Source organism: Rhinolophus hipposideros (assembly GCF_964194185.1).
Source record: "Rhinolophus hipposideros genome assembly, chromosome: 3".
Lineage (NCBI taxonomy): Eukaryota > Metazoa > Chordata > Mammalia > Chiroptera > Rhinolophidae > Rhinolophus > Rhinolophus hipposideros.
Genome location: NC_138049.1, coordinates 103,491,833 through 103,513,133, shown reverse-complemented (window position 1 = coordinate 103,513,133; position 21,301 = coordinate 103,491,833). Strand labels below are relative to the sequence as shown.

The 21,301-nt window shown below is 54.6% G+C and overlaps 1 protein-coding gene across 1 annotated transcript in view; it reads left to right on the top strand.

Annotated features, from left to right (window-relative positions):
- PPARD (peroxisome proliferator activated receptor delta) overlaps positions 1–15,772 on the top strand; it is a 77,253-nt gene extending 61,481 nt beyond the window's left edge. The window contains exons 3-8 of the mRNA XM_081045275.1: positions 1,508–1,738; positions 9,647–9,801; positions 10,579–10,717; positions 11,945–12,147; positions 12,319–12,769; positions 13,442–15,772. Of these exons, the coding sequence (XP_080901401.1) occupies positions 1,609–1,738; positions 9,647–9,801; positions 10,579–10,717; positions 11,945–12,147; positions 12,319–12,769; positions 13,442–13,689 (1,326 nt within the window). The 5' untranslated portion in view covers positions 1,508–1,608 and the 3' untranslated portion in view covers positions 13,690–15,772. The remainder of the gene's footprint in view (positions 1–1,507; positions 1,739–9,646; positions 9,802–10,578; positions 10,718–11,944; positions 12,148–12,318; positions 12,770–13,441) is intronic.
- The last annotated feature ends 5,529 nt before the right edge of the window (positions 15,773–21,301 follow it).

Genomic DNA, 21,301 nt, shown 5'->3' with positions numbered 1-21,301 from the left:
TAATTTCTCCAGATGGCTACTCACTTATCTCTTTTATTGAAGGATCCACCTTTTCCCTTTGATTTGAAGTGCTGTCTTTATAACGTATTAAATTTCTGTGTGTGTTTGCATCTATTTGTGGACTTTTGTATTCTTTTTCATTGTCTATTCATGTGCCAGTACCCCACACTGTTTTAATTATTGTAGCTTTCCTATAATTCTTTTTATTCCTTTCCAGCTCATTCCCTATCATGTCTGCCAAAGTGCCTCCACCCAGATTCTTTGCTTTTTTCAAGTTTCGTCTTTCACTCTTAGTAGACAGCCGTCCCTCGTACTTAATTAACTATGAAGAGTGAGGCCATTCCATATGAACTTTAAACACACGCACCCCACTGTGATACTTTGTATTTTCCTCATCCTGCACCCTCAAATTATCACCCTGCCCTGGCTTCCCCCTTGTCTTCCCATAAAGGTCTTTCTCCTCAGACTTCTCCTCTATCCACAGCCTATTTGAGTTTCCTGTATTCCTAAAAACCTCTTCCTGCCTTTGCTACTTTCTCAGCCTAGCGTCCTCTTATACATGCCCAGTGCCAGGGCAGTTGAAGCTCATGTGTTTGGATACAACGCACCTTCCTGGCCATCCGTCCAAAACCCCTCTCCTTCAAGCACCCCGTTCCCCAGCCAGTGGACTCCTCAGCATTCCCCACTGTGCTGCCTGAATCTCTTCTCATGCTGTGTCCCCACGAGGCGTTCCATGCCATCTCCCTGCTGTTCCCTGCCAGGAAGGCTGTCCCATAGCACCTTGTGATCTTACCACCTCTGACTGTGGCATTTGTGGACAGGATCTTAGTTGCTGAGGGTTGCAACTGTCTCCTCCTGGGGGACGTAGATGTGGGGGTCCCCACCTAGTAACACAGCTTGGGGAAGCGCACAGGACATAGTGCATCTCCCCTTGCCTGACGGCTCTGCCACTGAGAGTCTAGTTGCAGATCTGTCAACTGGGAGCCTCGCTAGCAGGGGCTGGTGTCTTCTCTCCACACCCTAACACAGGAAGGCTATGACCCACTGCCTTCAGGAAACGTGGCTTAGGAGAGCAGCGATTCTTGGGCCTGAGTGCTGGTGGGACAGGATGGGGTTAGGAGCGTGGCGCGTATGAGGATGTCCCGGATGACGGGCGCATAAGAAAGCCCCTCAAGTCACTGTCGTGTGTCTCCTGTAGACTTAGGATGTCAAAACGCAGGATACAGCAGAGGCAGGAAAGGTGGTACAGCGGTACGTCACTCTCTCTGGTTAATGGAGACTGCTGAACCCCACAAACTTGCCACAGAAGCCCACTGGGCAAAGGGCAGGAGGGGAAGTGACTTGTGATGCAGGGAGTGGAGACTGGGGGATGAGGCGCTCCTGCTCTGAAGGAGCAGGGGTCCCCGCACTTGGCCCCAGATGGTAGCCTCAGGCATGCCCACTCCCATCACTCTCTCGTCGTCTTCACTACCTCCCCCGATCTCTTCCTGTCGTCCCCTTTGCCCAGGCTGACAGGAACTGCCCTGTAGAGGTCCGTCTGCGTTCAGACCCAGATGATGCCAGAGCTATGACCGGGCCTGCAGGCGTGGCGCCGAGGGGAAATCAGCCATGGAGCAGCCACCGGAGGAAAGCCCTGCGGTCCGGGAAGAGGAGGAGAAAGAGGAAGTGGCAGAGACACAAGGAGCCCCAGAGCTCAACGGAGGACCAGAGGACCCGCTTCCTTCCAGCAGCTATACAGGTGAGGAGGGGGCAGAGGGGACGCAGCCAGGTGACGGGAACCTGGGCCTCTGCGAACAGCGTCACAGGAGTGCAGAGTGACTGAGGACGAGCCAGACAGCCGAGGTTCACACTCCCGCTCTGCTGCTCGTCCGCTGCGGGGACCTGGGCAAGTGGTACCACTTCTTCCTGTAAGACAGACGGGACTGTGGGGACATAGGCCTGGCCTTTTGTGAGAAGTGCCCGAGTTAGCATTTGCTGTGCATGTCATTGTCAGCATTCCACCCCTGCTACCACAAGGGATTTGGGACCAATCTGCTTTAACAGCACACGAGAGAGATCCACTGTACCTGTGATTGTTCGATCAGTCAAAACACACTACTCAATTGAGCTGCTGCTAATCATACATGCCATCGAGCTGCACTGCCATTGGGCGTAAAATGCTAAGCAGTTGGCATGACTGTGATTAATATTCCTTCTGTGCAGCCAGCCAGTTTTTTACCTTCTTGTCTCACTCGTTGGTTCCCCTTTATTTATCCACTATCAGTAGTCATGTGGACATTTTGCGCTGGCGCCCTGTACTCTTCTGGCAGCATCTTCATCATCATCATGGTTTACGTCCACCTTCAAGGGCACCCAGAATGCACTTCCCTCAGCCCCTGCGTCTCTCTCCCTGCTGCTGACGCCGTCCTTTCCCTGCTCCCTCCCTGAGTGCCATCACCTGAGTGCCATCACATCCCACTGACCTTTGTTCCCTTCCCTCAAGGGAAACTCTGTGTCAGGAGAGAATGTACTGCCAGGAGGGCACATCCCGATCTGGCTGCTGGTTTCAGCCTGAGGAGATCCTGGTCACAGTGGTGATTCAGGACAGAGCAGCAGGCCCGCTCCGCAAACATGGGGTCTGGACCCTTGTTTCTGCATGAGGGGAGGTGGATGGTGTCAGAGTTAACGCAGGGTGGGGGCTGTTGACGCAGGACAGGCTCCTGCCTGGGCCTGCACCTAAGACAGGCCCGAATCCTTGAGCCACACGGCTTTGAACCTGCAAAGCAAGTCCCAGGATTTTGCAGAGTTTCTTCCTCTTCAGGGCACATGGTAGGGTAGGGCGAGGGGAAAGCCATCTGATCCCACCCAGACACCCAGGAGTGACCAAAGCAGGCTTGCTGTGATTTCAGGGCCCATGCTCCTGGTGGTTGCCTCGTGACTGGGAAGGCTTTGGAGACCCAGCCTTTTTTAGAAGAGAGGAATGGCTAACCAGGAGTGGCCAGTCCCTCAGCGCTAATAACACGTACTGTTCTGAACTTGAGACAGGTGAGCAGGGTTAGGAAGCAGAGGGAAGACTCTGGGGGCTAAGAATGAGCAAGGGTGTCACTGTGCACACCGAGAGAGAGTGAAGGAAATAGAGGGCCACGGGTTTGGTGGCCTCACTGCTGCCCTGGCCCACCTGGGCCCAGGCACATAGACGTTGCCTGCAGACTAATGTCTATCCTGGCGTTTCCTACATGCCCTTGTGAGGACCACGTTCCCAAGTGATCCTGCTGTTCACACACAGACCAGAGTGTGTGCCTGGCACACAGGCAGGGCGAGCGGCATGTGATGGCATCTCAGGGAGTGTTATTGGTGGGATTTAGGGCGTGCCAGGAGATGTCTGGGGAAGAATTTGCCCATCCACCCTTGCCCATACACCGTGCCGTGTACGGTCTGTTTATCAATAAATTCATCAGGTGGAGGTAGAAAGGCTTTCTTGCTCAGTATTTCAGTCATACACAGGAAGACTTTCTATAAACAGGCAGTTTACCGTAGGACAAATACAAATGGCTAAAACACGAAACCCTTTTAAGTCTGCTCACCAGTCAAAGAGGGCGTCTCCAGATGCGGTGCCGTTTAAGCTGTGGGATTGTCCGTGAGGACTGCTGGCCTGAGGTTGAGGACGTAGCTGCCCCGCCCCCGAGGGTGGACAGGGAGCATGGCCAGTGCGCTTAGTGAGCATGCTTTGTCCCTGTAGCTCTCCTCCTAGGCATGGACCCCGTGCACGGAGATTTCTACACTTGTTTGCTGTAGCACTGTTCATAAACGCAAAACATTGGAAGGCGCCCATCTGTGGGAACTGGTTCTGTACACTGTGGTCGAGCCACAGCGTAGAATGCTCTAGGCATCAAAATGGATACGGTAGGTCTGTATACACTGGCAGGGAAGTAAGTTCCTGACACATTGGGGATCCCATGGTTTAAAAATCCTCACGTATCATAGAAGGCACTAGACGAGTATACACAAAGGACTAACGGGGCTAGCTCGGAGGGGTAGGACCATGGGTGGAGAGGGCTTGTCATGAGGTGCTACATGCCCGTGTGTATTTTTCCCAACAAGCCTGAAGTACTCTCATACTGTAAAAAGCAATGACGTTGCTTTTCTTGAAAAGGTTAAAAATAAAGGCCACAGGTGGGGGGGCCCTGGGGACAGAGCAGCATCCTGTTTGTGTTGGGGATCACGCAAAGCAGGACAGGAGTCCCAGGCCAGCCCCTGGGAGCTGTGCCCTCACCGGTGCCATACCCTCTTCACCCTCGCCCTGCCTGTGTGCTGCATCCTGTCCACCTCGGGGGCCAGCCAGGTAAGGAGTAAATGGTGCTGACACACCACAGATCTCAGCGCCTGCTGGTCCCCTGCCCCGTCCCAGGAGCCTATGACTTTGACCTCCAGAGTCCCCTCAGGGATCCATGAGGATGGGCTCGAGCCTGAAACAGCAGGAAGGCTGTGGCTTGCTTCCCCTCTGACCCTCCTGACCGTGCCTCTCTGTACCAAGCTCAATACCTCCCAAGCCCCTCCTCTCACGCGCGGGGAGGCAGGCAGGACAGCCCCCATCGGCAGCACTCAGCGCATGCCCAGGGCCCCCAGCAGGGGCGGAGCAGGGGCAGCTGCAAGTGGTGCTCACAGCCGCTGCTGTCCTCTTCCCGTCCTGCTTCAGTGAGGAACATCCTGTCACACTGAGAAAGGGGTCTGCGGTCTTAATGTGGGCTGAGGAAGGTGGCATGTCCTTCCTCTTGGCCTTGGCGCCTCCTCTCACTCAGCAGATGCTTGGTGGCTGTCCAGACAGCCGTTCAGCGGAGGACAAGGCCGGTGCCTGCCCTGCGGAGCCCACAGTCCAGGCAGACGGGACAACAGGAGGAAGGAGGCTGCTTGGTAACCCAGCTCCCGAGGCTTGCAGAATTGGCCCTGACTTCAGAAGCTGTCTGCCTGTGGGGCTCTGCCAGCAACGTAAACCGGGCTGGCCTCTGCTGGCCGCCTCCCAGCTATGCTGACAGCATAGCGCTAGCGATGGAGGCTAGATAGGCAGGAGCGCTCGCCACCGCAGGGACGACCTGAATAAGGGCCACAGTGTGTTTGCTGAACTTGTAATCAAAGATGGTGCAGCTGATACTTCACACTGGGTGACGGGCCTAGTGTTTATGCGGAGTCCAAACATTTGACTGGTGGCCCAGTGTCATCCTCGGCAGTGACGTGTCTCCTTGTTTATCACAATCACAGAGTACTGATCAGTAGTAATGAACACCTGTTTATACGTACGGGAAGTTGTAGAGGGCAGTGAGTAAGAGCTCAGCCCCCCGGTTGGATGGTTCCAGGTTATAAATCTCAGTCTGCTGTCGATCTAGTCAGGATTCTCCAGAGAAACAGAACCAGTAGGGTGTGTGTGTGTGGGGTGGGGGGAGGTAGGAAGGTTTGTTTTAAGGAATTGGCTCAGGCGTTTGTGAGGGACAGCAAGTCGAAACTGCAGGCCAGGCCAGCACGCTGGAGACGGAGGGAAGTTGCTGTTGTAGTTCAAGTCCAAATGCAGAGTGGAGACAGAATTCCTTCTTCCCTCAGGAGGCCTACTCACATTATGGAGAGTGATGATTTAAATGTTAACGATACCTAAAAAATACCTTCACAGCAACGTCTGGACTGATGTTGGACCACAAGCCAGGTACCATGGCCTGGCTAAGTTGGTACATAAAATTAACCATCAGAGCCACTGTCAGCATGTTTCTTAACCTTCTGAGCCTAACATGGGGTAAGAAGTCCTACTAGAAGGCTTCTTTTAAGGTTCACGAGATTAATGATGTAAAGTGTCCAGCAGGCATGCGCTGAGAAAGATGTGTGATTGGTGCAAACACCCAGCCTTTTCAGGGAAGTGAAGTGTAGGTTCAACTTCCAGCTCCACCACGGATAAGGCAGGGGACCTTGGGCAGATCCCTTAACCTCACCGAGCCTCAGTTTCCTCTCTTTAAATGGCAGTTACGAAATGATACTAACAGGCGTAAAGACAAAATGATACTAACAGGCTTAAAGATACGAACATACTTGGCGTTTAGTGGGGCCTGATAAACACTGGTTCCATCCCTTCCCCTCCAGGGGGTGGTAAAGGTCGGAGATACTTGGGAGGTCAGGCGGAGTGTGGCTAGAGTGGAAGTTCAGAGGCAGGGCATAGGGCCCAGACATGGCCATCGGGTGAGCAAGTGCATTTCCTGAGGGCAGAGGCGGGGCTGGCCTTGGCCAGGGACAGCGGCTGGGCTGGGCAGGCAGACGGCCCTCCGGTGGCAAGCCCAGGGTCTCTTCCACCTGGCGTGCCTGAGGGGCACCAAGGCGGGACTCCTGGTGTGGGGGAGAGCCTCTCGGAACCCCAGTCTCCCACTGGGTCATGGGGGGAGTGCTGGGACCTTCAGAACCTGGTGCCTAGAACGGGGTAATCATTGCTTTCAAGTAGGATATGGCGGTGATTTGAGGATAAACTCTTAAGCCAGGTGGCCAACCAGGAAGAAACAGAACCTTTCTCTTTGGAAAACCCACCCCAAATTACCCCACCTCTGTGTCCCCGATACATATGCACCCCACAACAAAAGCAGTTCCTGTAGGATGCATGCACTCTGCCCGTCCCAGCCCCTTATCTTCTGGCCTTTCTGTCTTATGTATCAGTTATTTCTGTTCTGTTATTCCCCTCAAAAGCAGGGGGTGCCCTTGTCCTATTCCCCTAAAACCGCCAGGCCTCCCTGGTTGCTCTGCAGCTCGGAAGCCTATGCCTCTTCAACCAGGACAGGCCGTCTCCCAGGGCCCCTCACTGTCCTGGGCCTGTTTCTCCCCAATCCAGTTTGTAGCCCTTGCTGACGGGCACCCCTCTGGGATTCCTCACAGTCCAGCTCTGGCTGGCTTGCTGGCCAGTAGGGCTTGGACATCCAGTGGGGCTTCTTCCGGTTGCCAGTGGTCCTGACTGCCCGAGTCCAGGCGACACGAGAGGAAGCTAAGTCTTGTTCCAGGGGCTCGCTTTCATGGCCTCCTAAGCAGAGACACACCCCCCACAGCCACCTTGGGTTTCTGTGAAGCTGTGGGGGTAGAGGGACAAACAGCCAGAAGGAAGAGAGAGGCATGGTGGTCCCTGCCTGTGGGGCACCCAGCTTGGAAACTGCAGGATGGCAGCTTTCTTGTGAGGTCACCCTAACTGAAGCTGGTATTTACACAGCACTTGCAAGTTCCAAGAGCTTTCTCTGTATCAACTTCTGTCGGCCTCACTGAGTCTCTGAGATAGATACTGTTGTCATCTCCCATTTACAGAGGTGGAAACTGAGGCCCAGAGGGCAGAGCTGGGCTTTGAGCCCAGGACACCGATTGGAACTTAGACTGTATGGTTCCTGACACGTGTTCTTACCCCTAAGCCTGCTGTTTCTGAGCTCCTGGAGGCTGGCTGGGAGGTGGTCCAGAGCTCCGCTTCGAGCCCAGGGAGGGGAGCACTCACCTTCCCTGACCACCTCACACCCGCTGATGGCGCCTTCGCAGTCCCGCCGCTCTGCCTGCCCCTTGCCTAGCGCTGCCACTCGCTGCACTGTGTTCTGGTTCTCTTCCCTTTTTCTTACCTCAGCTAGTTGAGGGCAGGTGCTCATCAAATGTCTATGGAATGCAGAGAGAGGGTGGCATTGCCACGGGCAGCGCCAACAGCAACCAGATAACAAGACAGCTGCCAAGCCTCCAGGGCCATGAGGGAGAATGAGGCAGCACCACCAGGAGGTGGGCACTCTGAGGTGACTGGCCCCTGTGGACGGGACTCAGCAGTGGGGAGGAGGGGGCTTGCAGACCCCAGGGGAACGTGATTGGAGGAGCTCTGAGTCCAGTCAGGAGGCAGACGTGTGAGCCTCAGAATCAGCTCTGCTCACAAGAGTGCTACCAAGTGTACAGTTCTCACAGACACACAGATACGAGGAGAAAATGCCGGAAACTGCCCCCCGCAGCGCCTGCACAGGTGTCCCCAGAGGTTCACATATTACCTCCTCTCCCAGCAGCGGGGAATGGGAGTTCGCTGCCTGTTGCATACAGTGCTTTCAGGACTGTGGGTGCTCCCCAGCCCTCCAGCCAGTCACGCCCCAGCAGCTTGAGGACCCTTATCCTACAGCCACTGAGTCCTGCCCTGTGGCCCTGACATTGTAGGGGGAACCCCCAGCACTGAGTAAACAGGCTGGCAGGTGGTGACAGCGGCTACTGAGAAGACCAAAGCGGCTCCACCCTCCCTCCCAGGCTGCAGTCTCCCCGCAGCACCTTGCCCAGGAAGTGGAAGGAACCCACTCTCCCCTTCTGGGCTGAGGGGGCAGCTACACCCCTTGGAATGACTGCAGGTTGGGAGCTAAGGTTCTGGGACAGGATGGGCCGTTTTAGGAACCAGGGTCTTGTGTCTCCCTTGCCCTCCTCAGCCAGGGAAGGGGGACAGGCTGCTGGGCCCCCTTCCTATTTCCGCGATGAGGGCTGGGTGAGGTCACTCCTGAGAGCCAAGGGGGAAATGGGGGAGTGGGAGGAAGGAGTGAGAGAAGTGCAGTGCACTTTGGGAGGGTCCTCCATGGTGGGGAAAACTAGATCTTGTGCCGAGTGGAAATGTTAACTCTGGACTTACTGCCATGGCTTAGGTCTCCCTGAGGCACCGCCGCTCTAAGTCACTGATTCCCTGGTTTGGGTCTTGGTCCCTGGTCCCCGAGGAGATTGCTCGATTATCAGGGAAGAGAGCAGAGGAGAGCAGATTGGCAGGCCAGCAGGCAGACGCAGGACAGACGACGTGTGGGTCATGCAGCACTGGGCAGGAGCTCAAGAGACTGGGGTTCAGTGTGGGTCCCCCTTCCAAAGGAAGGGCTCATTTCTGAGTGTCAAGGGAGAGACTGAGAAGACTCAGCAGTTCTTGCGTCTGACAGCATGTATGCCGCGAAGTTGTTGCTATGGTAACTGCTCTCCTTGCTGACACTCAACACCTGGTTCAGACAGCGACGTTGAACAGAAAAACACTTGTGGAAATCCACTGTGCTGCCCAGTCCATGTAACTGATACCCACGCTGTTTCAACTCGAGCAAGGAGTCTCATGGGAATTAGTTTGAGCTTCTTGAGAGGCCTTTTACAGGACCTCTGGTGTCCGGCCGGGCAAGAATCAGATTTCTCAGGTGCTGGGGGTGCTGTGCAGAGGTCTGCACTTCTAGTTTTCACAAAACATTTCCTGCCACCCCACGTGGGCCGCTTCCTAAAGACAGCCTACAGAGATTCCGTCTGCTTCCTTTCCCTTGCTCACCTCCTCCCAAAACAACCATCCCCCCCATGCCCTCTCCTCCCCAGTGGGGAGTTTAACCCAGGAAGGCTCTGACTTACTCCAGGTAGGAATAGCTGCCATCTCCAGAATACTTGCTGTGTGTCAGGCCTGGGGAAAGTGCTTTGGAAACGTCACCACCCTCCCAGGAGCTGTCATTAACCCCAGGTTCTAGGTGAAGAAACTGACCCTCAGGAAGGTTGACTCCGATGGCCAGCCAGGCCGTAAGTGGCTGCGGCAAGGGCTGTGTAAGACACGTGGGCTCTTCCTGCCACCTGCACTGCCTGGGCTCTGGGCACCTCCCCTGGCGCCCAGCCCAGCGGAGTGTAAGCCCCCTGTGTTGTGTGTCTGCAGACCTCTCCCGGAGCTCCTCGCCACCCTCGCTGCTGGACCAGCTGCAGATGGGCTGTGACGGGACCTCGTGCGGCAGCCTCAACATGGAGTGTCGTGTGTGTGGGGACAAGGCATCAGGCTTCCACTACGGAGTTCATGCTTGCGAGGGGTGCAAGGTATGAGCAGTGGGGGTGGCTGGCTGGCCCGCAGGGCTGTGGTCACATGGTGAGTTACCCTGCCAGAAAGGCTTTCCCTGCTGGGCGGTGTGGCCCTGACAATCCCCACTGCGGAATTCCCTGGGTGGCAGCCAGGCCCTTGGGCCCATTCCAGGCCTCAGCTTTGGGTCCTGCTGGAGAGGAGGGGTTCCCTCGTCAGGCCTGCCCTGCTGGGCTACTGTATGGTTGACCCAGCCACTCACCTGGGCTCCCTGGGCTGCTTGCGCCCCCTGGGGACCTGGCCGGAGAACACAGGCTGGACCCGATGGGGGCTTGCGCTGAACCATCTTCCTGAGGCCAGGGGTTCCTGCACCTCAAAGCCTGAAGGGGGCTCTGAGCAAAAAGGAAATGTTACGTTTCGTTTCCAGTGGTGCTTTTGGGTTCTCCCTCCTAACTGCACACCCATCAAATTTTCACATATTTTATTAAACTATCTAGAAAATATGCAGAACCAGATACATTTATGAATAAATCAAGTTAGCCACAGTACAATTTTATGATACCAAACTAACAAAGAAGCATTTAAAATAAGTATGGTATATTATTTTAATTAGTTCAACAGTTACCTTCCTTCTCCCTCTCCCAAAAAGCTTCCCACCATTGCTTCAGATTTCTGGAGGTTTGACATCTTCCTGCATAACTGGGCCCCTGGTACAACCCAGCTGAGAATCTTGGGCAGCAGGATTCTCAGCCTGCCCCCTTCCTGTGGCTGTCACTCACCTGTGCACTGCCCCTCAGGGCTTCTTCCGTCGAACGATCCGCATGAAGCTGGAATACGAGAAGTGTGAGCGCAGCTGCAAGATCCAGAAGAAGAACCGCAACAAGTGCCAGTACTGCCGCTTCCAGAAATGCCTGGCTCTGGGCATGTCGCACAATGGTGAGAGCTGGCCCGGGCAAGGCCCAGGGGCTGCTGGCTCCACACGGCTGGAAACCAGGTTTCAGGCAGCCCAGAACGGGGCTGCCCTTGGAGCAGTGCCTGGCACACAGTAAGCACTGCTAAGTGTCAGCTGTGGACCTCACTGGTCTGGACCCTGAGTCTTAGAACCAGTACCAGGCTGACCAGTGTCCACCCTGGGTCCCAGGCCGGGAGCAGTCACCACCTCTCTGTACCTGAGGGTCACCCTCTCTGGCCCAGAAGGAAAGTGGGAGTTGACCCCAGCCTGTCTTGGATGACCTGACCCAGTGTGAAAAGCCACTGCCAAGGCCTGAGAGGCCCTCAGTCCTTGTTGGTGATTGAAGGGGGGTGGGAGCCAGTATGTGAGCACGTGTGTCAGCTGCCAGCACCCGGCGGGAGTCCCGGAGGCCAGTCACTGCCCTGCGCTGCGCTCCCAGCCTCGTGCACAGCCTTCAGACCCCATAGAAAGGCTTCGCAAAGCCCACTGCCCCCTTTACCCCTGTGGGGCAGACCCCCAGAGGACAGGGAGAGCCTCTTGTTTAAATGTCTTCACCCGTGGCTACCCTAACAGCCTTGTATCTTCGGGGGGGCAGGACTGCAGCTTTTTTTAGGTGATGGGATCCCGCCCCTCGCTCTGTATCTGCCGCGCCCCATTACCTGGCCAAGGTGAGGGGATTTCCTAGATCTCAGGACTGACTGACTGCTCCATTTTTCTCTGAGAGAAGCCAGATTTGTATCCTGTCCCATTACTGATGACACAGTTTTTGAGTGCTTACTGTGTGAGGACTCGTATTTAATTGTTCTGACAGTCCAGTGAGCTGTGTCAGCCCCATTTTCTGATGAGACAGGAAGGTGAAGTAGCCTGCCTGAAGTCCCACGGCTAGCCAGCTGTTTAGCTGGGACCCAGGCCTTTGGCACCAGAAGCTGTCTTCCTGCCCCTGCACTGCCCCACGTCTGGGCCAGAGCGGCTCAGCCGCCCTGAGTACGGGCCTTTGTGTGCCGGGCATGGAACAAGACAACCCCTGCCCGCCTGGGCTTTACGTTCGGGAGGGTTTCCCCAGTATTCCAGCTTGCTGCCTCTAGAGCTGAGGGCCCTGGGCTCAAAATGTGTGTGTCCGTCTCTGGCCTTTGTGCCTGCAGAGGGACGAGGAGGTTACAGGTGCTGGCCGCTGCCTGGACTCCTTGGTGACCCTCCCCCATCCAATGCAGCCATCCGCTTTGGCCGGATGCCGGAGGCCGAGAAGAGGAAGCTGGTGGCCGGGCTGACGGCGAGTGAGGGCAGTCAGCACAACCCGCAGGTGGCTGACCTGAAGGCCTTCTCCAAGCACATCTACAGTGCCTACCTGAAAAACTTCAACATGACCAAAAAGAAGGCCCGTGGTATCCTCACCGGCAAGACCAGCCACACGGCGGTGAGTGTCACTGCTCGGCTCGGCAGCACCTCTGGCTCTGGGCCTCGCTGCCCCCTGCCTGCCTCCTGGGAGCACCAGGCCTCCCCTACCGTCGTGGTACAGGCAGGGGGTACGGGGAGCACACGGGCGGGGGGCCCTGAGGCCCGGCCTCTAACGGGGCCTGGTTTTCAGCCCTTTGTGATCCACGACATCGAGACGTTGTGGCAGGCAGAGAAGGGCCTGGTGTGGAAGCAGCTGGTGAACGGCCTGCCGCCCTACAAGGAGATCAGCGTGCACGTTTTCTACCGCTGCCAGTGCACCACGGTGGAGACCGTGCGTGAGCTCACTGAGTTCGCCAAGAGCATCCCCAGCTTCGGCAACCTCTTCCTCAACGACCAGGTGACCCTTCTCAAGTATGGCGTGCATGAGGCCATCTTCGCCATGCTGGCCTCCATCGTCAACAAGGACGGGCTGCTCGTGGCCAACGGTACTGGCTTTGTCACCCGTGAGTTCCTGCGCAGCCTCCGTAAGCCCTTCAGTGACATCATCGAGCCCAAGTTTGAGTTTGCTGTGAAGTTCAATGCCCTGGAACTTGATGACAGTGACCTGGCTCTGTTCATCGCGGCCATCATCCTTTGCGGAGGTGAGTGAGGGTGGGCAGGCCGCCCCACACAGCCAGCCCGCTGAGCGCTGGGCCCTCCCTACCCAGCTCCACAGCACCAACATAGGTGGAGAGGAGATGGAAAAAAGACTGAAAGGACATACACCAACATGTTGATGGGGGCTATTTCTGGTGGCGATGGAGACATTTTCTGTACTTCACGTATATTTTTCAAGTCCCACACAATCACTGTAATAATGATCGTGCTAACAGTGGCGGAAAACTCGCTTCGTGCCAGGCACGTTCCAGTTCCTTTTCCTAGATTATAACTCATCACATGATCCTTGCAGCAACCATGTGCGACAGGCACTTCTGTCATCCCCAGTTTGCATCTAAGGAAAAAGCCCAGGGAGGCCGAGTGACCTGCCCATGGCCTCATCACTAGGCTGGTAGAGCCAAGGCTAGAAAGCAGGCAGTGAGTCATCTGTTATCCATGATACTGTACGGCCTCGTCAGGAAAAACCGGGGGGCGCGAGGTGGCGAGAACGTTCAGGACAGTCATCGACAGGACAGGGCTTGGGTCTGTCACAGCAAGGACGCCTGCTGTCCCCTGGGCCCAGTCCCCCATGCAGGGTGGGGGTGGGGAGCTCCTCTGCCTTTGGGAGACCTGTGCGTGCCCACTGCCTCCCACCCCTCTGCCCTGTGTCCCCACAGACCGGCCCGGCCTCATGAACGTGTCACAGGTGGAGGCCATCCAGGACACCATCCTGCGTGCCCTCGAGTTCCACCTGCAGGCCAACCACCCCGACGCCCAGTACCTCTTCCCCAAGCTGCTGCAGAAGATGGCCGACCTGCGGCAGCTGGTCACCGAGCACGCCCAGATGATGCAGCGCATCAAGAAGACCGAGACGGAGACCTCGCTGCACCCGCTGCTCCAGGAGATCTACAAGGACATGTACTAACGCGCCCGCCAGGGCCTCCCAGCAGGCCTCGGAGCCGAGACCAGGGGGCAGGTAGCGCTGGCAGAGGCGCCGCCCTGAGACCTCGGCCTGGCGCCAGAGCAGTGGGAGCTCACACACTTGTGTGCGGACACATGGCCTCTGGCCTCAGTGTTCCCTCCCTCCCACTCCCTTCTTTCGTCTCCCTCCTTTTCAGTTCCTCTTCCCTAATTTCTTTGTTCTTTCTCTTCCTTTCTATAGGTTTCCCTCTCCCTTCCTCATTTGCCCTCTTTTTCTCTCCCCATCCCCATGTCTGTCCCCTCCTCCTTCTGTGAGACAGTTTGTATTATTTCACCACCAGCATAGAACAGGACCTCTGCTTTTGCCCCCGTCCTCCGGAGCAGAAGGGAGTGGGGCCTGCCCTCTGCACCAAGCCACCTGCAGGGCTCGGGACCTCATTCTGCTTCTGTCTTCACAGCAAGGGACTTGAGCCATCCAAAGAAACACTAAGCTCTCTGGGCCCAGCTTCCTGGGGAAGCCAAGCATGGCCTGGGCTGACTGGCTGCAGCAATGGCCCCTAGTCACTGGGTCCCGGCCCTGAAGGCCAGAATGCCCCCCTAAGACTGTCACCACCCTCCCGAGGCTGAGGCTGGGACCCCCTGACCCAGCTGACCCCACTCCGGCAGCGCACCCGAGCCTCACTGACACCCAACATCATTTTTGTTCTTTTCACGGGTCTTCCAGGCCAGTGTTGCTGATGGCCCCCTGTGCTGGCCACTGGGGGGACCTCCCCACAGCCTGGAAGGAGGTGGGGTTCCTCCAGGTGGGGGCCCCCACACCCCCATTGAAGAGAAGCAAGCCTCAAGGGAGGCCAAGGTTGGTGGAGAAAGCACAAGCAGTGCAGTTAATGATGACCCCAGGCCTTGGGGTCACCCTCCATCGGCACCCGACACTCCCCCAGCGGTCTGCAGCAGCCCCTGAGTCCTGCCTGTGTTTTGTCAGCACCACAGCGCTCACCTCTCCCAGGGCCAGGACCTTGCCTCACGCGCAGCGACGTTCCTTTCTGCAGCCAGGAGACACGGCTCTGGCTCCTGGAGCTCACTGAAGCTCGTGCCACCAGCCCCACTCACTCCCTGGAGCTGCCACTCCAGCACACACCAGGCACTGAATTCACTTTATCTGCAGGTTCCACACCCCTCCCCCCACCCCGGGCAGATGGGTGCCCAGAGGAGCCTGCAAGTGCGGGGCAGAGCTGTGCCTGTCCCCAAGACTGGGCTGGATCCCTGGTCAGCAGGCCTGTCCTGCTGAGTCAGCCCAGCACCTGTTCCCAAGGGCGGTGCCAGGGATAAGCTGATCTGTTTATTGTGACATCCATCTGCCCCAGTAGCTCTGCCACCCTCCCCTTCCCTGTTCTGCCCAGCCGGTCACCTGGAACTCCCTGCACAGCCTCTGCTGACGGACCTTACGGGGCCAGTCCCACTCTGCCCCAGCCCCTTCTCTCCCCCTCCCCAGGGGCATGCAGTGCCCTCCTCCAGGGAGAGGGGGGTCTGACGCACAGTGTGGAGTGTGTGTCTGAGCAGGGGGGCAGGCTGCTCTCCCAGGGAGGAAACTGGCTGGAGCAGGGAGGGACTGGCAAGGGTTTCTGTGAAGATCGGGTTAGAGCCTGGGATTCCTGGGTCCTGTCTGGTCCTCCTTGGCCAGGGGTCCTTGTGTCTGACCGCAGCAGCTCTGGGAGGAAATGCCCCAGCCAGGACAAGCCCAGTGTCTGCCCTGCCAGTGCTGTGGTCTTCCATGCCCCAGGACCACTCTACTGGCAAGGTTCATCCCTCTCCCCTCCCACCCTTGGCTGACCAGGGATTTGGGTTAGGGCTACTCCCTTTGGGTCAGTACTGTGAAGAGACGCTGTGCCTGACCTCCCCCTCCCCCCACCACTCCCACCCCTACCCAGCCCAGGTGCTGAGAATACAGCTCTTCTCAGTGTCTGAACAATCTCCAAAATTGAAATGTATATTTTTGCTAGGAGCCCCAGCTTCCTGTGTTTTTAATATAAATAGTGTACACAGACTGACGGAACTTTAAATAAATGGGAATTAAGTATTTAAGAGTTGATTTCGGCTGACTGAGTTCTTCGCTTGATTTTCCTGGGAGCTGGTTGGACTCCCCTCTTCTCCATATCCAGTGCACAGAGGGGGAACCTTAATTGGGCAAGTGAGGCTTTGGGATGCTGCCCGTTGTGGCCTGTGGGAGTTGCCCCTCTTTCCCCTTCGCCTGCCCTGCTCACCGCTCCGGTCAGCAAGGGTTGGGGAGCATTGAGAAGATGCCACCCCTTCCCTGCAGGGAGAGTTTGTGAGGGGGAGAAAGATTACGCACACACTGAAAAAGATGTATGGGGCCATGGCACAAAGCAGGGGTGGCAGGGGTGCGAGGGGTCTGAGGGGCTCCAAGGGCCTTGGAGAACACAACTCCCCGTGGGCCTTGAGGGGTACGCGGGACTCGAAAGGCCAAAGTCTATCATTCACTGTCAGTTGTTGCCACCCCCACAGCAACTGGGGCTTTCCTCCCCTTAGCCAACACCCCAGTTTTCTCCTTTACTCCCAGGGGTGCCATCTCCACAGGCTCCAGGGAGCCCAGCCGTCAGCAGCCAGTGGGCTCGGCTGCAGCGGGAGGCAGGTTCACGGCACATTTGAGTGCTTGTCCAGCCAGAAAACAACCATCGTAAATTTTCACAATGGAGCGTTCACTCCAGGGAATTGTTACAAAAGTACTGAGAGGACTGAAGGAACAAAAGGGGGGATATTGAGGTCATGCAGACATCAGTAACTGGGGGAAGCCACTCGCCCCCAGGACTGAATGGAAAATGGTATCATCTAGAGGCTGCCATGGCTAAGATACCCACCAGCACTGCAGAAACCCAGGAGGCCAAAGCCACCTGCTGGGGGGACTAGAACGGGAGTCCATGCACGCTGTGTGTGCATCTGGGGCTGCCAGGGCCCCCTCGGCCCCCACCATCGCTTCTGCTGCCCCTGGGACCTCCCCACTTGAGTAAGAAGGATGGATGGAGGTCACACTCAGCTGCTCCTGCCAGAAGTGCCGTCCGAGTTTGGGGGTGGAGGGGCAGTTTCTCCCTTCTTCCTGATTCCCATCTGTTGCCTGTATCTCCCATTGAAAAAACAGCTGTAAGGGAGTCTAGGAATTGTTTCCTGCAGTGTAGAGGAGCGCGTGGGAGAGCCACAAACCACATACCGAGCACCCGAGTACACACATAGCCCGAGGGCAACGACCCCAGAGGCTCTCCGCTTAAGGTGGTGGTCAAGTCTGACACTTGCCTCCCTGGTTTCTCTGGCTGGCCAGCTGGCCAGAGCCCCCTGAACTCTCAACTCCCATGTGGCTCATCTCAGCCAGGAAAGTGCCAGTCCAAGGATCATAGGAGGAAAAGAGGTGGTATGCTTAGAACGGGCATCTCTGAAATGGACAGCCTTGCTCATGATGGAATCTTCTAGTGGACGTGGTTTATTTTTCTCACCTCCCTGTTCTTTCCCACACCATTAGGTGGGAGAAAACTCAGAAGACTGAGGCTCAGTTGTTACAGGCCAGTCCTCTTCTCAGCGCTAAAGAGGTGAGAACACAGGAGACCACATAACTAGACATAACTCAGCAAAAAGAGAAGCTGGACTCAGTACCCGCTTCCTATTGTTACCTGGCTTCTGGGGCTGCAAAGGGATAACACTGTGTCATTCTGGCACCCTATTATTACTGTCAAGGAATATTATTTCTTAAGCACCTATTTTGTGCCAGGCATTGTACATACATCACCTCTAATCCTCACCACAACCCCGTCAGGCAAATACCACCTGCTCTTTTACAGGTGAGGAAGCACAGTGAGAGAGTAGGGGTATGGGTCACTCAGCGAGGAAGAGGCAAAGCCAGTACTGCGTCAATCCAGGGCCTTAGGAGCTCCGCTTTGTACCCAGGAGCCAAACCTAGTTGGTCCCCTGGTCTCTTTTTAATGATACTCACGACAAATGAATCAATTATTTAAAAAAGAAGAAAGCATCCTTAAGAGGATGAGAAGATACTATCTTTGTAATAATTCTATAAAATTCTTCTGAAATAAAAAATTAACGCAAGAGGAAGGGAGGGAGGGAGGGAGGGAGGGAGGGAGGGAGGGAGGGAGGGAGGAACGGAGAGAGGGGGCTCAGGCTGTTAATATCCTTGGGGAGCCTGGAAAAACAGATGCAAAGCCTTTCTGGAGGATGGATACAGGCAGTACCAAACTCCCACAAAATTACAAATGTGAAGAAACAAGCCTGCATAAAATAGGCAACAACCAGTGAAATTAGAGCCCTGGGGGCTTCAAAAACTATAACTATTGATTATAGTATAGGAGATGGTTCATATTATTTAGAAATACAAAGAAAAAATCAAAACCATGAGAAAGGAACAATTTGCCTTTTAAGGGGAAAAAAATATTTTTAAAGAAATGCTTGGAACTTCCAGAAAAAAAAAAAAAGAAAACTCAATAAGTTAAAAAACAGATTAGAAGCAGCCAAAGAGATCATTTTACACATCAAGAAAGACCTGTAGAAATTATCCAGAAAATAGTACAGGAAAACCAAGATAGAAAATGTGGAGTGGAAGAATAGCAACACAAATTTTCATCCAGTGCAGAAGGAAGCAGAAGTTGGTACAAACAACTTGAAAAACAATTTAGCAAAATCTAGCAAGTTAAACTGTGCGTGTGGATGCCGCCGGGCATTCCCAGGTTCCAGCCATTAGGAGCCAGGCACTAATTTTCATGGCTGCTGAGCCCACAGCTGAGTTTCTCTCAGGAAATTGCCCTTACTGAAAGGAGCTGCCTCGTCCAGGATAAGCTCACTCCCTCCTCAAGGGCAGCCTGCAGGGAACATGCAGGTATGAGGCCAAGCCTCCTTGCCCCAGTTTGGGACGACTTGAAGGATAATCCCAGCTCCAAACCTGAGGCATCTGTTGTAATCACACTAGTTCATCTTCTCTCACTACCCAATCCTGCCTCCTTCAATTCCTTACAGGTGTTCTTCCAAACTGCACTCCCCAGTGAGCGTCCTACAAGTAAATGTCCAAATCTATTTCCTGGAGGAACCAACCCAAGACATACCTCAGAGTGAACCCCACCAAATTACACCTCATGTATATATGTTCATCACAGCAATACAAAAACTTGGAAACAATCAAAATGTTCATCAACAGGAAAATGGATAAACAATATGTTTATACAATGTGAAAAGAGAGAGAGAACTAGAATAAATACGGGGGGGGGACATTTTATATAATCTTGAAGTGGACAGATCTTTCAAAAGTCTATTGTATACACAAAAGTTTCTAAGTTTTATGCAGTATACATGAAATGTAGAGTCTATAAAATAAAAAAATTTACCATAGACACATTTTTAATATTTCTTCTGGGGGAAAAATAAGGAAAACATTTTAAACCAACCATGTAAAAAAATTGTCACATACTCAAAGGGTTAACTTCCTTCATATATAAAGAGCACTTACAAATCAATGAGCAAAAGATTAACAACCCAATAGAAAAATAGGCAAAGGATATGAACAGAAAAAGAAATGCTTAAACATATGAAATGATGCCCGACTTCAGTCATAGTAAGAGAAATACATATTAAAACTACAATGAGATACAGTTTTTTTGCACTTACCAATTTAACAAATGCTAAAAAGTTTGATGACATTGTATTGGCATGGCACTCTCATATTGTGGGTGGCAGTATAAACTGGCACAGCCTCCATAGAAAGCAAATTGTCAGCACCTATAAAAAAATGTTTTTAAAGTTTTGATGCAGCAAAAATAAGAGAAGTAACTTGATGTCTAAGACTATTGATTTCCCAGTCCAGTGTCTCAACTTGCTGATAGACATAGAAGTTGTTTAAATTCAATTTTAAAAACTCTCCTTTAATTTTTAAGTAAATTCCTCTTATTTTCTCTTTAACTTCCCCAAATTACCTCCCTCACGGGGCAGTGCAGTCTAGTGGAGAGAGCGCTGGCTTTGGAGGAGTGAGATGGGAATTGAGGGTCTTAGAAATAGGTGGAGCTGGAAGGGCTCTTAGAGCTCATGACCCGCCTTCCCCTACCTCCTCATCCTCAGTGGGCCCAGCCCTTTGTTTTCCCCACTGTAAGCTCAGAATCCATCAGGCATTCCTTCATACAGTCCAGGAGAGGCTCTGGCTGACCTGCTACCATCCAATTTGGAACGTCCTCATTGAAGAGAGCCTCAGGCAAGCCCCGTCCTGGCCACCTCTTGTGGTGGCCATTGCTGAGTCATTGACACTATTCTAACTTCTTGTGATGAGGATAGCTAGCTGGCTTCAAGGACACACAGATGACAGATCTGGCCACAGTGACTTTTTATAGAAGGAAGGAACATCTTGGGCCTGGAGGCAGGTCCCCAGAGCCCCTTAGGTCTGTCCAGTTACATGGCCAGTCTGGAACAGGCCTCCCTGTAACCCTCACCTGGCTCACACCATCTCCTGGAGATTCCAAAGGCTCCCGGCCCACCCTCTGACCTCTCCACCAACCTCAGCTCCACATGTGGGGTTCAGACAGCCCTGAGGTGGGGGGATGCTCCCCTCTGGCCTCCTCAGGTACAAATTCCCCTCAAACACCAGCCTTAGGACTCCCACCCTCCCTGGTCCCTTGGTCTTGGGTTCCAGGTCCACAGGGGCCCCTCCTAAGTTGCCCTTCTTCCTGAGCCCTTAAAGTCTTTAAACCAACCCCCATCTTCCCCCAGGAACCACTGAGGGATCCCTAAAGGCCTTCATGCCCACCCCACCCACATCCCTGGCCCCCAGCTGTCCCCTCCACCCTTCACCGGCCCTGCCTACAGGCCTGGGGGCATGGGAAGGGGTGGGCCTGGCCACAAAGCCCCTCCTCCCCTTGGCCCTGCCCAGAGAGCGAGCGATAAAGGAGAACCAAAGCCACCTGCCCCGATTCTCACTAGGGCTGCAGCTGGGATGGACCCTGCAGGGCTCGATGGCGGTGGCCACTGTGGTGGGGAGAGCAGCCCCCACTCCCAGCAGCCATTCAGGTAGGGATCTGGGTCTCAAAGAACACAAGGAAGGTGGGAGAAAATTCTTTGGGATTTGGCCTGGCCATTGAAAGCCCCGTCTTTAAGAATTGGGGGTGCGTTTAGGGAAGGAGGGACTTCCTTGCCCCTCTACCCCAACATTGGAAGGGTCTAGAGATCATCTCTCAGCCAGTCATCATCCAGAGGAGGCTGAGACCAGAGAGGGTAAAAGGCTCGGCAGGCAGTACAGCTGGGCAGGCCTGCCGCAGGGTTTGACCCTTTAGGGCAGGGTCCCACCTGCTTTCTTTTTCTTCCACCCAACAAAGCTTTCTCTGCCGGTGGCCTCTGATTTCCTGGCCACTTCTGTAGCCCCAGCGCTTAGCAGGGTGCCAGATGTTCATTAATATTTGAATGAAACCCATCAGGTTGAACATTACAGAGTCATTCTTTTGGGGGCGCTAGCTCACTGGGCTGTCATCAGATTTTTATACCTTCGCACACGTTCCTTTTGCCCACAGTTAGAAGAGATCAGTTCTCCAGAGAGAACTGAAGTTTAGGTGAAGGAAGGATAATTAGTG